This window comes from Piliocolobus tephrosceles, unplaced genomic scaffold, assembly GCF_002776525.5.
Source record: "Piliocolobus tephrosceles isolate RC106 unplaced genomic scaffold, ASM277652v3 unscaffolded_108, whole genome shotgun sequence".
Taxonomy (NCBI): Eukaryota; Metazoa; Chordata; class Mammalia; order Primates; family Cercopithecidae; genus Piliocolobus; species Piliocolobus tephrosceles.
Genome location: NW_022291865.1, coordinates 1,130,048 through 1,146,424, shown reverse-complemented (window position 1 = coordinate 1,146,424; position 16,377 = coordinate 1,130,048). Strand labels below are relative to the sequence as shown.

Here is a 16,377-nt window from a genome sequence, read left to right as displayed (position 1 = left end):
CCTCAGAAGCTATTTATTCAGGTTAGAACATCTGAATGGAATTTTACTTCTACAGCAATCCAATAAATTCTAAGAAGTGCCATACCTCTGTCCCTCTCCATTAGTTCTAGCTATGCAATTCTACTCTGGTCACTATATGCCAGACTTAGAAACTGATGCTAAGAAAGTAAATTTTAGGCTGGGCACAGTGGCTCACGCCAGTAATCCCAGCACTTTGGGAAGCCAAGACAGGTGGATCACCTGAGGTGAGGAGTTCGAGACCTGCCTGGCCAACATGGCAAAACCCCATCTCTACTAAAAATTAGCCAGGCATGGTGGCGCACACCTGTAGTCCCAGCTACTTGGGGGGCTGAGGCAGAAGAATCCCTTGAACCTGGGAGGTGGAGGTCGCAGTGAGCCAAGATCGCCCTACTGCACTTCCAGCCTGGATGACAGACCAAGACTCCATTTCAAAAAAAAAAAAAAAAATTAATCCAAATTGAAATAGGAAAGAATACATCTCCATATTTAACAAATGTCTAACTATTCTATTCTGAGTGTAGCTGTGTTTATGAGGCATCTGGAATCAAATACAGCTAGATTCCCAGGTCTCTGCTCCACCAAGGTTAAACAGTATCACCAACATCTTGGCACCTCTATTTTAAAATGCTTTAATAAAAAAGCAAGGCAATTCAATGACATCAATAAATTCAGTAATAGATGGGTCATTACTACACCACTTTTAAAATCACATGATTTCAGATCATCTGATTCCCAAGAATATCAACAAGCTCACACTTACTCAGAATGCCCATTTAAAGCATTGACATATTTATTTTAAATATTTCTTTCAATAATGAACATAGAAATTTAGAAATTACACTACCTATTACTTTTTTTTTTTTTTTGAGACAGAGTCTTGCTCTGTCGCCCAGGCTGTAGTGCAGTGGCACCATCTTGGCTCACTGCAACCTCCACCTCCAGGATTCAAGTGATTCTCATGCCTCAGCCTCCAGAGTAGCTGGGACTATAAGTACGGACCACCCCACCTGGCTAATTTTTGTATTTTCAGGAGAGACGGGTTTTTACCATGTTGGCCAGGCTGGTCACTAATTCCTGGCCTCAAGTGATCACCTCTCCTCATCCTCCCAAAGTGCTGGGATGACAGGCGTAAGCCACCCCATCCAGTCTTTTTTTTTTTTTTTTTTTTTTAAAGACAGAGTCTGGCTTTGTCTCCCAGGCTAGAGTGCAGTAGCACACTCTTGGCTCACTATAACCTCCACCTCCTAGGCTCAAGTCATCCTCCCACCTCAGCATCCCAAGTAGCTGGGACTACAGGGATGTACCACTAAACCTGGCTAATTTTGTACTTTTGTAGAGACGAAGTTTCCCCATGATGCCCAGGCTGGTCTCCAACTCTGGAGCTCAGGCCATCCACCCATCTCGGTCTATCAAAGTGCCACCGTGCCTGGCTAAATCATGCTACTTATATCACTATTAGTGATATACCTACTGACAAAACATTATCACATTGTCTAATTAGAAAATCACTGAATTTTAGAGGTGAAAGATACTCATTTCATAATGAAAATACAGGTTCTTTTCCATTGCCATTACTTATTTCTCTACACTAAATATAAGAATCATATATTCCATACAAGATACTCTTTTTTTTTTAAGACACGGTCTCACTCTGTTGCCCAGGCTAATGTGCAGTGGCGAGACCACAGCTCACTGCAGCCTTGACCTCCCAGGTTCAACCGATCATCCCACTTCAGTCTTCTAAGTAGCTGGGACCACAAGTGCATGCCACCACATCTGGCTTTTTTTTTTTCTTTTTTTTCTTGGTAGAAACAGGGTCTCACTATGTCACCCAGGCTCATCTCGAACTCCTGGGGCCTCAAGTAATCCTCATGCTTTGACCTCCAAGTGCTGGGATTACAGGGGTGAGCCACCACGGCTGGCCACCTCCTTAATTATTTAAATAGAGAAAAAGGGCCTGTAACTCAAAACTTTTTTCGTGCCTCAGAACTGTTCTAAGAGATTATGGGATAAATTATGGGGCTAAGCACAGTGGCTCGTATCTGTAATTCTAGCACATTGGGAAGAGGAGGCAGGAGAATCACTTGAGCCCAGGAGTTTGAGACCAGCCTGGGCAACATACTGAGACCTTGTCTCTACAGAAAGTTAAAAAAAAAAAAAAAAAAAAAATTAGCCAGACGTGGCAGCACATGCCTGCAGTCCTAGCTACTCAGGGGGTTGAGGCAGGAGGATTGCTTGAGCAAAATTGCTTGCACAAAAGTTAGTTTGAGGCTGCTGTGAGCTACTACTGCACCACTGCACTTCAGTCTGGGTGACAGAGTGAGATCTTGTCTCTAAAAAGAAAAAGAAATTATGGAAAAATTAATTCCATCAAGTCTGAAAAACTTTAAATTTGGGATGTTAAACATCTCATATTTTGCTCTGTGGGAAACTAAGGAGAAATAAAAAGTCTGTTGAAAGTAAACATGATTTCCAAAATAAGAAAAACTAATCTAAGAAATGCAGAATTACATCAATTATTTTCATAGGCAGGGCACAGCGGCTTACACTTATATTCCTCACACTTCTGGATGCCAAGGTGGGAGGACTGCTTGATCCCAGGAGTGTGAAACCAGACTGGACAACACAGTGAGAAGCCATGCAAGGGTGCATGCAAGAAGGTGGAAAGGGGGCCAAACAGACCCTTCAGTCTTTTATAATTAACCCATGCTCACCGTAACAGCCTTAATGCATTCCTATGGGCAGTGCCCCCAGGGCCTAATTACCTCTTTTTAGTGTGTGTGTGGTCAACTTCTGTAGCTTTATACCAATACCACTAATTACCTCTCAAAACTGTTGCACTAGGGGTTAAGCTTCCAACACATGCCACATTTAAACCATAGCACGCTACATATTAGGATTTGGGCACCAACCCTTTTGTGAACCAATGGAGCCCAAAAGATTCTATAAAAATAATGCTTACCTGATGGGTGCAGTGGGGGGATCCTCACTTCCAGCCTCATTCTCTTGCCTGGCTTCACAGATACAGCTAAACACAGACATGGTCTTCTGGGGACTAAGACAATATATTAAAGCAATATATTGTTAGTTTTGAAAAGAAAAGTACTTTTGGAGAGTATCCTTTTATGCACAGAGGAAATAAAATGCTTTCTCTGCATATCAAACTCCAAATCACCTTACACCAAAATGCAAATTCTCCATATTTGTTTTGAATTAGCATAATTTAAAATTCTCAAGGAAGATTTACTGGAAATAAGGCAGACAGAGAACTGTATTAAATACCATAAAGATGTAATCAGCAAAATCCAGAATGTAGAAAATTATACAACAATCTGTACCTTCAACAAATAATTTGCAAGCAAGAGGCAAAAAAAAAAAAAAAAAGACTGGAGGGGTACTCTATGTTTTAAAAGACTTAAAGAGACACAATCAAATGCAGTATGTGGACCTTATTTAGATCTTGAGTCAAACTGTAAAACACCGTTTATGAGACAATCAGAGAAATCTGAACATTGAATATTTTATTATATTAAGGAACCACTGTCAACTTTTTAAAGTATGATAATAGTAATATGGTTAAGTGTTAAAATAAGAATCCTTATCTTTTGCAGACAGCACTGAAGTATTTCAGATAAAATTATATAATGCTGAAATTATCTTCAAAATAATTCAGTAGGGAGGGGGGTGATGGAAATATAAATGAATCAAGACTGGCCATAAGAAATTTTTGCAACTGGATGATGAATACACAGCAGTTCATTATACTACTCTCTCTACTTTCGTATATGCTTGAAACCTTCTATAGTAAAATAGAGAAAAAGAAATAAAATGAGAAATAAGGTGATAGCAAGTAATCTGAACAGCGTACAGTTACTAACAACACTTAAAAGCTTCACGTAGGCTGGGCATGGGGGCTTATACCTGTAATCCTACCACTTTGGGAGGCTGAGCCAGGCAGATCACTTGAGCTTCTGGAGTTAGAGACTAGCCTGGGCAACATGACGAAACCCCATCTCTATTAAAAATACAAAAATTAGCCAGCTTGGTGGCAGGTGCCTGTAGTCCCAGCTCCTTGTGGGGTTGACGCAGATCGCTTGAGCCTGGGAGGTCAAGGCTGCAGTGAACTGTGATCGCATCACTGCACTGCAGCCTGGTTGACAAAGTGAGACCCTGTCTCAAACAAACAAACAAAAAAGCTCCATCTAAATGCAGATGAACCAAGGACCACTTCCAATATTGTGACAGAGCTTACTTCAGATGATCTGTTAGAGTGAACCCAACGGCAAATAAGTCAAAATTTTTTAAAATTCAGATTCTTATCTAGAAAATTTTCTTCACAACAACATCAAAAAATTCATCTCATTCTAAGATCCACCATTCCAACCCTCTGCTCAAAGTTTTTCCTTATTTTCTCCTCTCTACTTCCTACCCTGAGGGTTCTAGAAGCTTTAGCAACATACTCTGTTCCCTCTGAATACGCGTTATGTACAGACTAATAACAACTTATTCCTGGCCAAAAATTCTGTTAAAGCCAAATGGACCAGATACACACTCCACTTTCTTCAGCTTCTAAGACTGCATATCATTAAAGGTTCTTCAAATGAAAAAGGACTCTAAGGTACTTACCTTTCAGATTAAATATACAATAGCTCAGAGAGGAACTAATCTCTCTAAGACATAGCTAAGAACAGATCAAAAGACTTTGAAAAAGGTCAGAAACTCACAAGTGAGGAGTTACATTTATTCCACAGGCCTCTTTTATTTGATATTTTATTTTTAAAAATCCAGATTTCTTTTTAAAAACAATGATGTGGCAACAATAAGTTTGCAGTCTCGCGTGACAACTACTGGCTGGAGTTCAGTGGGGCACACCCTTTCACATGGACCATACATTCAGTTTGCCATTGTCCTCAACACTCTGTCTTGTACCAGCCACTTTAGTCATTTACAGTACCCGCCTAGCCTCTAATTTAAGAATTCTTGCCGGGCGCGGTGGCTCAAGCCTGTAATCCCAGCACTTTGGGAGGCCGAGACGGGTGGATCACGAGGTCAGGAGATCGAGACCATCCTGGCTAACACGGTGAAACCCCGACTCTACTAAAAAAAATACAAAAAACTAGTCGGGCGAGGTGGCGGGCGCCTGTAGTCCCAGCTACCCGGAGGCTGAGGCAGGAGAATGGTGTGAACCCGGGAGGCAGAGCTTGCAGTGAGCTGAGATCCGGCCACTGCACTCCAGCCCAGGCGACAGAGCGAGACTCCGTCTCAAAAAAAAAAAAGAATTCTTGGTGGGGCATGGTGGCTCACATCTGTAATCCTAGCACTTTGGGAAGTTAAGGCAGGCAGATCACTTGAGCCCAGGAGTTCAAGACCAGCCTGGGCAACATAGTGAAATCCCCATCTCTACAAAAATACAAAAATTAGCCAGATGAGGTGGTGCATGCCTGTAGCCCCAGCTACTCAGGTGGCTGAGGCAGGAGGATCGCTGGAGCTCAGGATGTTGAGGTTGCAGTGAGTCATGATCGCATCACTGTCCTCTAGCCTGGGCAACACAGCAAGATTCTGTCTCAAAAAAGAAAATAAAAAAAGAATTCTTAGGCCGGGTGCGGTGGCTCAAGCCTGTAATCCCAGCACTTTGGGGAGGCCGAGACGGGCGGATCATGAGGTCAGGAGATCGAGACCATCCTGGCTAACACGGTGAAACCCCGTCTCTACTAAAAAATACAAAAATCTAGCCGGGCGAGGTGGCGGGCGCCTGTAGTCCCAGCTACTCCGGAGGCTGAGGCAGGAGAATGGCGGGAACCCGGGAGGCGGAGCTTGCAGTGAGCTGAGATCCCGCCACTGCACTCCAGCCCCGGCCACAGAGCGAGACTCTGTCTCAAAAAAAAAAAAAAAAAAGAATTCTTGCCTATATTTCACCAACTGCTGTTAGTGTTTTCATGCTTGATGACATCCAGACACAAATGAAACAATTGTACTCTCACAGCCACCAGATGGCAAAGCTTACCAACCAAAACCTCAGTATGGGGTCATACTCGTCCTCAAAGCATTACAACATTCATGACAAAGCAAAAATAACAGCTCAACATAGTAGTTAATTTGGCAGGCAGAAGAGAAAATGACCTGAGGCTGCAGCTGAGTATGCGATTGCAGAAGGAACAAGGTCTGTAGCTATCTCGTTAATCCTTCTTTTTCTCATCAATTGGAACAACAATCCTGAGATTGTGGAGACTATTGTCTCAGCAACAGAAAAAAGTGGGGAGAGGAACTCTCACATGAACAAAAGAAAAGATATTTCAATTATCTTAGTTCTAGGTGTAAAAAAAAGCTTCACTGTACTTAAAAAAGTATTAATTAAAAAGTCTATGATCCCTTCAAAACATTGCTAAAACCTTTATGGAAGAGGCTCATTTTAACTTTCTTATTTTAACTTTTTCCCTTTGTTGATAAACCATCTACCCTCATTAACAGTAGCTGCGTATTAAACTCTAAATAGCATCCAGCTTTGGTTACCTGGCAACAGACTCAGCAACAGCAGTAGATCCATTTTTTCTTTCACCAGTTGCAGGCTCTGCATAAAAAAAAAAACCAAGGAGAGAAAGGAAAGAGAAACAGAATTTAGTTAGTATCACACCTAAAACCTTCACTCTGCTCTACTAGTATTCGCAACAAATAACAAAAAGAAATAAAAATAAGTAAAACTAGTAGGTGTAAACAAACAAACATTTCTTGTAATTTTGTTTATTTATTTTTTTGAGACAGTCTCGCTCTATCGCCCAAGCTGGAGTGCAGTGGCATGATCTCAGTTCACTGCAACCTCCGCCTCCCAGGTTCAAGCAGTTCTAGTGCCTCAGCCTCCCGAGTAGCTGGGACTACAGGCATGTGTCACCACGTCCAGCTAATTTTTTGTATTTTTTAGCAAAGACAGGGTTTTGCCATGTTTCCCAGGCTGGTCTCGAACTCCTGAAATCAAGTGATCTGCCAGATTCCTTGTTTTTTGCTTGTTTTAAGACGGAGTCTCACTCTGTCACCCAGGCTATAGTGCAGGCCAGATTTCTTGTAATTTAATGGTACAGGTTTTTCTCACTTCCACCAATCACTTTTCTTTCAAACTTCCTGTAAAAGACTAATAAGTTTGGCAAGAAATACAATATAATGAATACCTTTTCTTTTCTTTTTTTTTGGAGACAGGGTCTCACTCTGTTGCCCAAGCTAGAGTGCAGTGGTATAATCTTGACTTGCTGCAACCTGTGTCTCCTGGGTTCAAGCGATTCTCGTGCCTCACCCTCCCGAGTAGCTGGGATCACAGGCATGCACCACCACACCCAGTTAATTTTTGTATTTTTAGTAGAGATAGGGTTTCACCATGTTGACCAGGCTGGTCTCAAACCTCCAACCTCAGGTGATCCACCTGCCTCAGGTTCCCAAAGTGCTGGGATTACACATATGCACTACCACACCCAGCCCTTAGCAGTAACATTCTTTTTTTTTTTTTTTTTTTTGAGACACAGTCTCACTCTCTCTCTCAGGCTGGAGTGCAGTGGCGGGATCTTGGCTCACTGCAATCTCCGCCTCTTGGATTCAAGAGATTCTGCTGCCTTAGCCTCCCGAGTAGCTGGGATTACAGGTGCCCACCACCATGCCTGGCTAATTTTTATATTTTTAGTAGAGATGGGGTTTCACCATCTTGACCAGGCTGGTCTCAAACTCCTGACCTCACGTGATCCACCCGCCTCGGCCTCCCAAAGTGCTGGGATTACAGGCATGAGCCACCACGCCTGGCCAGCAGTAACATTCTTAAATGAAAATTAAACTTCTGAATCCCAATTCATCTCTGCCCATATAAGAAGTTAAAAAATGATGTAATAATACAAAATTAAAAACCAAAAAAATTTTTTTAAATTTATATATTAAAAACAAATTAAAAATGAAAGAACTTAATAAACTATGTAGAAAATATTTTAGGTTGATGAACTAATTTTAAATAGTTTTTAGAGCACCCACAAATAGAAGGTACCCAAGTTCTTCCCAAAGTGCTTTAGGACAGATACTTGAAAAATAAAGGGTGGCCAGGCACGGTGGCTCATGCATGTAACCCCAATACTTTGAGAGGCCAAGGCAGGAGGATTGCTTGAGTCCAGGAGTTCAACACCAGGCTGGCTAACATGGCGAAATCCCGCCTCTACAATAAATACAAAAATGAACCAGACATGGGTGGCGGCATGCTCATAGTCCCAGCTACTCGGGGGGCTAAGGTGGGAGGGTCGCTTGAGCCTGGGAGATGGAGGCTGCAGTGAGCCGAGATCACCCCACTGCACTCCAGCCTGGGTGACAGAGAGAAGCCCTGTCTCAAAAAAAAAAAAAAAAAAGAAACCAAACTGACATTTTCAAGAATATGCAGCAACAAATTAAAGGTCATACTGAAAAGAATCCCATATTCTTACAACAACGTCACTAATTTCAAGGGATTAAAATGTGTTCATTTAAAATTTATACCAGCCTTAGAGAAAACAACCCTTAAATGTTTTTAAAATATTTATAAAATATTCATGACCCAACATAATCTAAACAGTCATCGGGGAGGCAGCTGAAGTTCAGTTGGAGCCCTGGCTCTAAAATAGAAATCTGGCTCACACCCTGGCTACTGCACTTAATAGTCCAACCTAGGAGTAAACTACTTTGTCATTTTGAGTCTCAGTTTCCTCCTCTGTAAGATAAAAACACGACAAACCTCAAAAGTTTGTTGTGAGGATGAAATGATGTAAGTAACACTGAATATAGTCCTTGATACTATGCTCCTGGTATTAGGAAAGGTAGTAAAATTTACTGATAACAATCATCCTTAACACTTAGCTAGTTATAATTTCAGATCCAAAGGTAAACTAAGATTTAAGGCTATCAATACTCTCTCTTTACAAACCCTTTTTAAAATTTTTATTTTTTTTGAGATGAGATCTCACTATGTTGCCCAGGCTGGTCTTGTACTTCTGGGTTTAAGCACACCTCCCACCTCAGCCTCTGGCATTGCTGGGATTATAGGAACGCACGAACCACCATGCCTGACAATAAGCTCTTATTTATTCCAGAGATGATGATAGTAAGAATGGAACCATGTAATACTTTAACTTAGTCTACTGAGTTGCTAAGATTCAAATCAGTAAGTACCACAACATTTAAGATTTGGAATCAGACTTCCTGGATTTGTGTCCAGCCTACTCCATCTACTAGCTATGTCTTGCGAAGGTGCTCAACCGTCCTGTGCCTCAGTTTCCTCATCTGTAAAAGGAGGATAATAGGATCTAGTTCATAGGCTTGTTATAAGATTTAATGAGCTATACATATGAAGTGCCTGGCATACAGTAAGAGCTAAAAATGTATTAGCTAAAATTACCTTTCTCTGGTCTCAAGGAAGGAGAAGTCCTGCTTATCCAACCTATTCTGTGTAGTCTTCAATAGCCTCCCTTCCCAACTTCTTCAGGGCCTTAATTAATCAACTGTTTCCCCCAATTCCCTTGTCTTTAATCTGTGCCTCCCTCTTTTGGGTTCTTCCTTAACCCATTTATGCTGGAGGTTGCAAATTTTTTTTGGTGAAAAATCAGACTTTGGCGATGACATTGAGCAGTAAGATATAAATAACTCCCACAAGCTTAGCGTTCCAATAGTGGAACATTAGGCATAAGTGGGTTAAAATCTATGAACCTGCTCAGGCCTCTCCTAGCCTAAAAATAACAAATCTTCTCTCAACCCTGCATTTCCCTCTAACTCACCATATTTTCTCTTCTTCTCTCACATAAACTTCTCAAAAGCAGACAGTACATGTGCAGCCTCATCTCCTCTTCCTCATCCTTCCTCAATTACTTTCAGTATAGCTCCCACCCCAACTGCTATACTGAAATGGCTCTTGCTAGAGTCACCAAATGGATCCTAATTCCCAAAGTCAAAGTATATTTTCAGACACATCTTAGTAAACTTGCTCCTGTGCCTGACATTATCTTCTTGTAATTCTCCTCTCCATAGGCTTCCACGGCTTCATACACCCTCCTAGTTCTCCTTCTCTCTGAACGTTCCTTTATAATCTCATTTATGAGATTTCTTCCTCTTCTAATCCTCCTTAAACAGCTTTTACAAACTACCTGAAATGAAAAAATTAATAAGCCTCAGAGTTAGGTCTGACTCAAATTCCAACTCTACCTAGCACCAATTATTGTGACCTTAGACATGGAACTTAAAAACTTCTCTTACTCTGTTTTCTCATCAATAAAATGAAAATGCAGATACCTACTTGGGAGTACTGTTATGGAAATGAGATGATACAGCATATGTGAAGAGTCATTCTCTATTTTTTCCTCCCCCTTACTTCCATATTCGCCTGGAGCCAGGGTTCTGCCTACTCACCCCTCAAATTCATCCCTCATCTCCAGTCACTACCAATGACCTCGCTTGCTGGTTAAAGACTGGGTAGAATTTACCAGGCAGGAGAACAGAATATGGAAAATGAAAGGAAAGGAACCATCATGCACAAAGGCACAAGGTTTTGAAAGACTCAGCTGACGCTTCTTTTAAAGGCAAATCTGATCATATTACTCCCTTGCCTAAAATTCTTCGACTTCTCAGCATGATGTAAAAAGCCTTTCAGCATCTGGTCCCTACTTTGCATCCCTCCCTTGTATCTTCTTTTTATTCTAGCCCTACCAAACAACTTCTAATTCATGTGAGAAAGCATCAACATTAATCTGCAATGTGAATCCACAGTCCTAAAGTTTTCTACCCTATTCTGAAGTCTTTCTGAATAGGGAAACCAATTACACAGAAACAGACTTAATAGAAACAAGCTATAAGATGGAGATTATAAAAGAGTATCTTTAGCAACATGACAGGCTGACCAAAAGCAAAGAATTAAATCTATGGGTGTAAGACTTTACGAATACATTTATAAATATAAAAGTTTCAATTATTATAACTAGATTATAATCAATACTCCCCATATGATCTGCAGTTACTAATTACCCAAGATTAACATAAAACTTACTTTCCAGGTTGAACTGCAAAGACTCTTCACTCGCCTCAGTCTCAGGACTAACCAGTTTCATTCTTAGACATAATTTATCATCCATGTCTGGGGCAGCCCCAGAATCCCCTTTTTCACTCCCAAGTATGGGATCATGGGTCTCCACCATGCTTTCAGACATGACATCACTGGCTGCTATGGTGCTTTCTGGATAGTTGCTAATACCTGAAAGAAGGGAGGCAGGGAGGAAGAAAAAAAGAACACTAAAATACAAACACAAAAAACAGCAATTCAAGGCCATCAATTTGCCTGTTTGGCTCCACAGCTCTGCAGGATTGAAGGAGGTTCCTAGGATAGATTCCTGTCATAAGTATCAACAACTACGAACTAGTATTGACACCTGGTCTTAAGAGGAGCAACAGGATTCAGTTCCACTTCTGCATCTGGACAAAGGATGCTGCATGAGCCCTCAGCCAACCCACATCTGCCAGCATCAGGCATAGGTAGCAGGAGACTCCAGACGGCATGATTGTTACCTCCCAGCACTGACTAGAGAAAACAAATAGGTTAATGTAGAAGGCTACTGGCTGCTTCAGGGAAGGAGGATCTAAGTTTTCTTGCCCTGTCAAGCAGCAGACTGATTAATTAGCCAAGGTATTGAATAAATAGTACTTCTACCCTACTTCCTGTTCCTTCCTTATAAAACAGCTTTATCGCTACTTAGCAGTCAGATTCTACTGCTTTGCAATAAGAGAAAATCCTTTTAAGTATTCTCTTTCTTTCTTATTTCCCTCCACCCTTTCTTTCCTTCCTCTCTTTACCCCTTATCTCCTAGTAGTAAAATCACAGAACCAGACTTCATAACCCTATTCTCCCTAAAACAAAAATCAACCTTACCAGCCAGGCCCAACTCCTCAGATCTAAAGTATCACTTGTGTAAAAAATGGTATCTCAGAAATTCTGCCTTAAACATTATTACTTTGTATTCACTCACCAATAGGAGTACTGTGTCTCTTGGGCTCCAATTTTAGGTGCCCAATAAGAGGTGGGGTTGCACCAGTCAATGGTGGGATGATATCACCTTCTTTAGGCAAAGTGAAATGAAATGGTGTTTCTGAAAAAAAAAAAAAAAGAAAAAAGAAAGAAAAAATGATTTAAAAAAAAAAAACCAGAAGTATAAAATAAGCAAAAATAATGAGACCTGCAAGAAATATTTCAATTACTCTTTTCCTTTGCTCCCAAATTCTGTCTCATTCCCACCACCCTCACCAGGCCTCCTGACCAGCTCCCTTCTATTGTCTCTGCTCTCTTCACAGTCAACAACTATAGTACTGACACAAAGTAGACAACTAGAGGACAGGCAAATAAGGAAAGCCCAAAGTCTGCAAGACCTGAGGAACCTGGAGTCAAAAGGAACACAAACATCTGAGCTCCAAGACAGTACATCAGGGGATATTCAGCAATACAAATTTGGACAGTTTCAAATCAGAACAACATAATTTTGTGCAATGCTAACCTAAGGAGTTTGTTTATAAGCCTTAATGGTCTGTAGGATTCTCCAAAGCAAAGTCAGAAATTAATACTTACAATGTACAATCTAATCAAAGAGATGACAGAGGATCTCACAGGTTAAAGGACTTCAAGATACTGACTGGTTCTACCATAGAAATCTAAGGGTTTCATGGTTCAGCGGTACTGACCAGCATGTGCTCTAGGCCTAAGTGTAATGTTCATACCTAAATCTCTGCACAACAGTAAATCCCTCATATATATGCATCACCAGTGTACACATTTTAGTTATTAAATTATTATAAATAGAAAATATTTGTCAAGACATAAAGCTACTTTCTACCTAGGTCTCAGTTCCAAATTTTTGCTAATCAGAACTAGAAAACTGTCAAAAAATCACATTTTCTAAATTCCTAATTTCTCTCTTTTAATAAAATGATACATTTGGGAGAAAGTAAGAATTGCGCCAGACTGCCCTCTTAAAACTAATGAAAATTTCTTCTTACTTTCCTGGGATGGCTCAAATTAACTATAATCTGGCATACTCAGACACTACTACTTATGAAAGTAGTTTGTTTCTTTCATCTTTTTCCACTCCTATCTTTAATAGCAAGCACCATGATAATTTTTTCCTTTAAAACAAAACAAAACAAAAATCTCTTACATCTACATGTAAGAGAAAATGAATTAGTAATCTGAGGAGATAAAAAGAGAAAAAGAAATGGTCTTTAGAAATAAAGGATTAAAGTACATATGTTCAGCTAAAGAAACTGTAAAGAGGTGCCAGGTACCATGGCTCACACCTGTAATCCCAGCACTTTGGGAGGCCAAGGCAGATGGATCACTTGAGGTCAGGAGTTCGAGACCAGCCTGGCCAAAATAAGGAAACCCTGTCTCCACTAAAAATACAAAAATTAGTTGGGCGTAGTGGCTGGTGCCTGTAATCCCAGTTACTCGGGAGGCTGAGGCAGGAGAATCGCTTGAACCTGGGAGGCAGAGGTTGCAGTAAGCCAAGATGGTGCCACCGCACTACAGCCTGGATGACAGAGTGAGACCCTGCCTCAAAACAAAAACAAAAACAAAAAACCTGTAAACAGTATGAATGAAGAATCTCAACATTACATCTAACTGGCAAAGACATCCACCATAGTTACAGAAAAAAGAGAAATGGGTCAGGTAGATAAGCATTCATTCTGCGGTAGCCTCTTATAAAGCAAGTTGTTCTAATAAAGAACTTAGAAGAGATACAGAAACTTAAAAAACACCTTGCAAAGCCTCATACATTCTAGACTTCTGAAAATGTGCATGAAATCTTTAAGCAGACCTTTCTATGTGACATATTATATTATGCAAATACAATATGCAAGCTTTAATTGCTGAAAATATATCCCTGTAACAAGGTTTCCTTTGCACAGTATTACATAAAACTTATGAAAAGTAATTTTAGCACCATTTATCTAACTGCATTACTATAACCTAATGGAAAATTGAGACTTTTACAGGCCCTAGGGACAGCACTGCCACTACTCTCCTCAGGTCTCCAATGCCTCATTCCTGGGTTATTACCATAGCCTATCAATCACTTCCTCCGCCTAAAGTCTCCCACTCTCCCTAATCCCCATTCTCTCTGCACACTGTAACCAAAGCAGCCTTCCTAGAAAACATGGCTTTGTTAGCTCCTGGTCAAAAAACTCCAAGGTTTTCACTAGGAAACAAATTCCTAACTCTACAGTCAGCATTCAACTAACTAGTAGCAGCCTATATCTCCAGTTTTTCTTTCATTATTCACGTTCATAAAGCTTCTATTCAATGTCCTCCAAACATTTCCCATTTCTATGCTTTTGTTCCCTCATCTGGAAAACACCACCAATCTACTCAAATTATTGCCAAATCCTTAAAACTACATTTGCTGGCATATTTTATCCTTTTAGATTTATGGAATTTTCCACATATTCTATTATTTCGCTAACATTTAGCATTTCTACATTATTTAAATTATCAAATCCCTTCTTGTTTTTCCGGATAATCATGGGCTATCGTGTTGTATGTCAGCATACTAAACAATGAAGAAGGATACAAATGAGGAAACAAAAGGAAACTCAATACTAATTTTGAAACCACCTGAGTGGGAGTATGTCCTTTAAGGACTTTAGAGAATAACTCCAAAGCAATATTTTAAACTCTAAATGTTAAGAAGGTCTCTCCTAACTTTGTTACAGTTTTCAACCCATTTTTCTTCTTTGTTCTTAAAAGAACTGGTTACGTCTAAGAATTGATTAAAAGCCATCTAGTTAAAAATGTAAGAATTCATATATCAGGTGATATCATGCATGAACAGTCTACCCTAAAAGTCTGCCTCTGACATTAGTAGCCAATTAAGATGGCATTTTATCAAGTAAGCCAATAAAGGTTATAACTAGAGCCTAAAACACATCTAGCTGCCCTGATCATTATTAACTATTACAGACTATTACTTATGGATTTAATTAAAGACTTACTGAACTCATTACAGTTTTTCACACCATCAACCCACCAAATATTTGTTCTGTGTTGAATAAGATTGGGTTTCCAAGCACCATCTTGCTTTTGTTCAGGTTTAAGAGGAACTCTCCATAGACAGATACTTGAAGAAGTTTCCAAACTGCTAACAGTGATAAGTTATCTATAAATGGAGACATTTAAAGTAATTGTCTCTCTCCTTCTCTGTACTCACTCTCTCTTTTCCTTCCAACTCCCTCTCCCCACACCCTCCCCATTCACAATCTCTACTTTGTATTGTTTGAATGTTTTTCAAAATTAGGCACGTATTATTTATGTATTTATTTATTTACTTATTTATTTGAGACAGGGTCTCACTCTGTTGCGCAGGCTAAAGTGCAGGGGTGCAATCTCAGCTCACTGCAACCTCCGCCTCCCAGGTTCAAGTGATTCTCATGCCTCAGTCTCCTGAGTAGCTGGAATTACATGTGCACACCACCATGCCTGGCCAAGCATCTATCTTTTTAAAAAATCAATAAATCTATTAACAACAAAAAAGTGCTCTTCTTAGTAGAAGAACAAATGCAAAACTCTCCCAATTCATACCTGTCATTCTGTCTTTTCAGACTGAAGAACCATTACTTTTTAGATTACTATCATTTAAATTTGGCCAGGCCCAGTGGCTCATACCTGTAATCCCAGCACTTTGGGAGGCCAAGGCAGGTGGATTACTTGAGGCCAAGAGTTCGAGACCAGCCTGGCCAACATGGCAAAATCCTGTCTCTACTAAAAATACAAAAATTAGCCAGGCATGGTGGCACATGCCTGTAATTCCAGCTACTCAGGAGGCTGAGGCACAAGAATCATTTGAACCCGGGAGGCGGAGGTTGCAGTGAGCCAAGATCATGTCACTGCACTCCAGCCTGGGCGACAGAGCAAGACTCTGTTCCAAAAAAATAAAAATAAAAATAAAGTTAGTCTCTCAACGTTTAGCAACTAAACAACTATATTTTTAAGTATAAAATAATATTTTTCTGTTCTTTTTGCAATGCTCTTCTGAATGATTTATACAATTCTCTAAGTTAAAAACTATTATTCTCAGTTGAGCACGGTGGCTCATACCTGTAATCCTGGCACTCTGGGAGGCCAAGGTGGGTGGATTGCCTGAATCCAAGAATTTGAGATCAGCCTGGGCAACATGGCAAAACCCTGTTTCTACAAAAAATTAGCCAAGCATGCTGGTACACGCCTGTAGTCCCAGCTTCTTGGGGTAGGGGGCTGAGGTGAGAGGATCACTTGAGCCCAGGAGGTCAAGGCTGTAGTGAGCACTGATGGTGCCACTGCACTCCAGCCTGGGCAACAGA

At 40.4% G+C, this 16,377-nt stretch overlaps 1 protein-coding gene across 5 annotated transcripts in view; it reads right to left on the bottom strand.

Annotated features, from left to right (window-relative positions):
- The window catches only part of LOC113219840 (TP53-binding protein 1), an 87,107-nt gene that overhangs the window by 28,018 nt on the left and 42,712 nt on the right, over positions 1 to 16,377 (bottom strand). For 4 of the 5 annotated variants that reach the window (XR_003306830.1, XM_031935010.1, XM_026447850.1 and 1 more), the window contains 4 exons: positions 12,021 to 12,140; positions 11,048 to 11,251; positions 6,532 to 6,589; positions 2,984 to 3,076 (listed from right to left, as the gene is read on the bottom strand). Coding sequence is in view for 4 of the 5 variants with exons in the window: in XM_031935010.1 (XP_031790870.1) it covers positions 2,984 to 3,076; positions 6,532 to 6,589; positions 11,048 to 11,251; positions 12,021 to 12,140 (475 nt within the window). In the remaining variant the exon portion in view is untranslated. Of the gene's footprint in view, positions 1 to 2,983; positions 3,077 to 6,531; positions 6,590 to 11,047; positions 11,252 to 11,426; positions 11,563 to 12,020; positions 12,141 to 16,377 lie in introns of those variants that run through there. The other variant, XM_026447852.1, reaches the window with a different exon arrangement.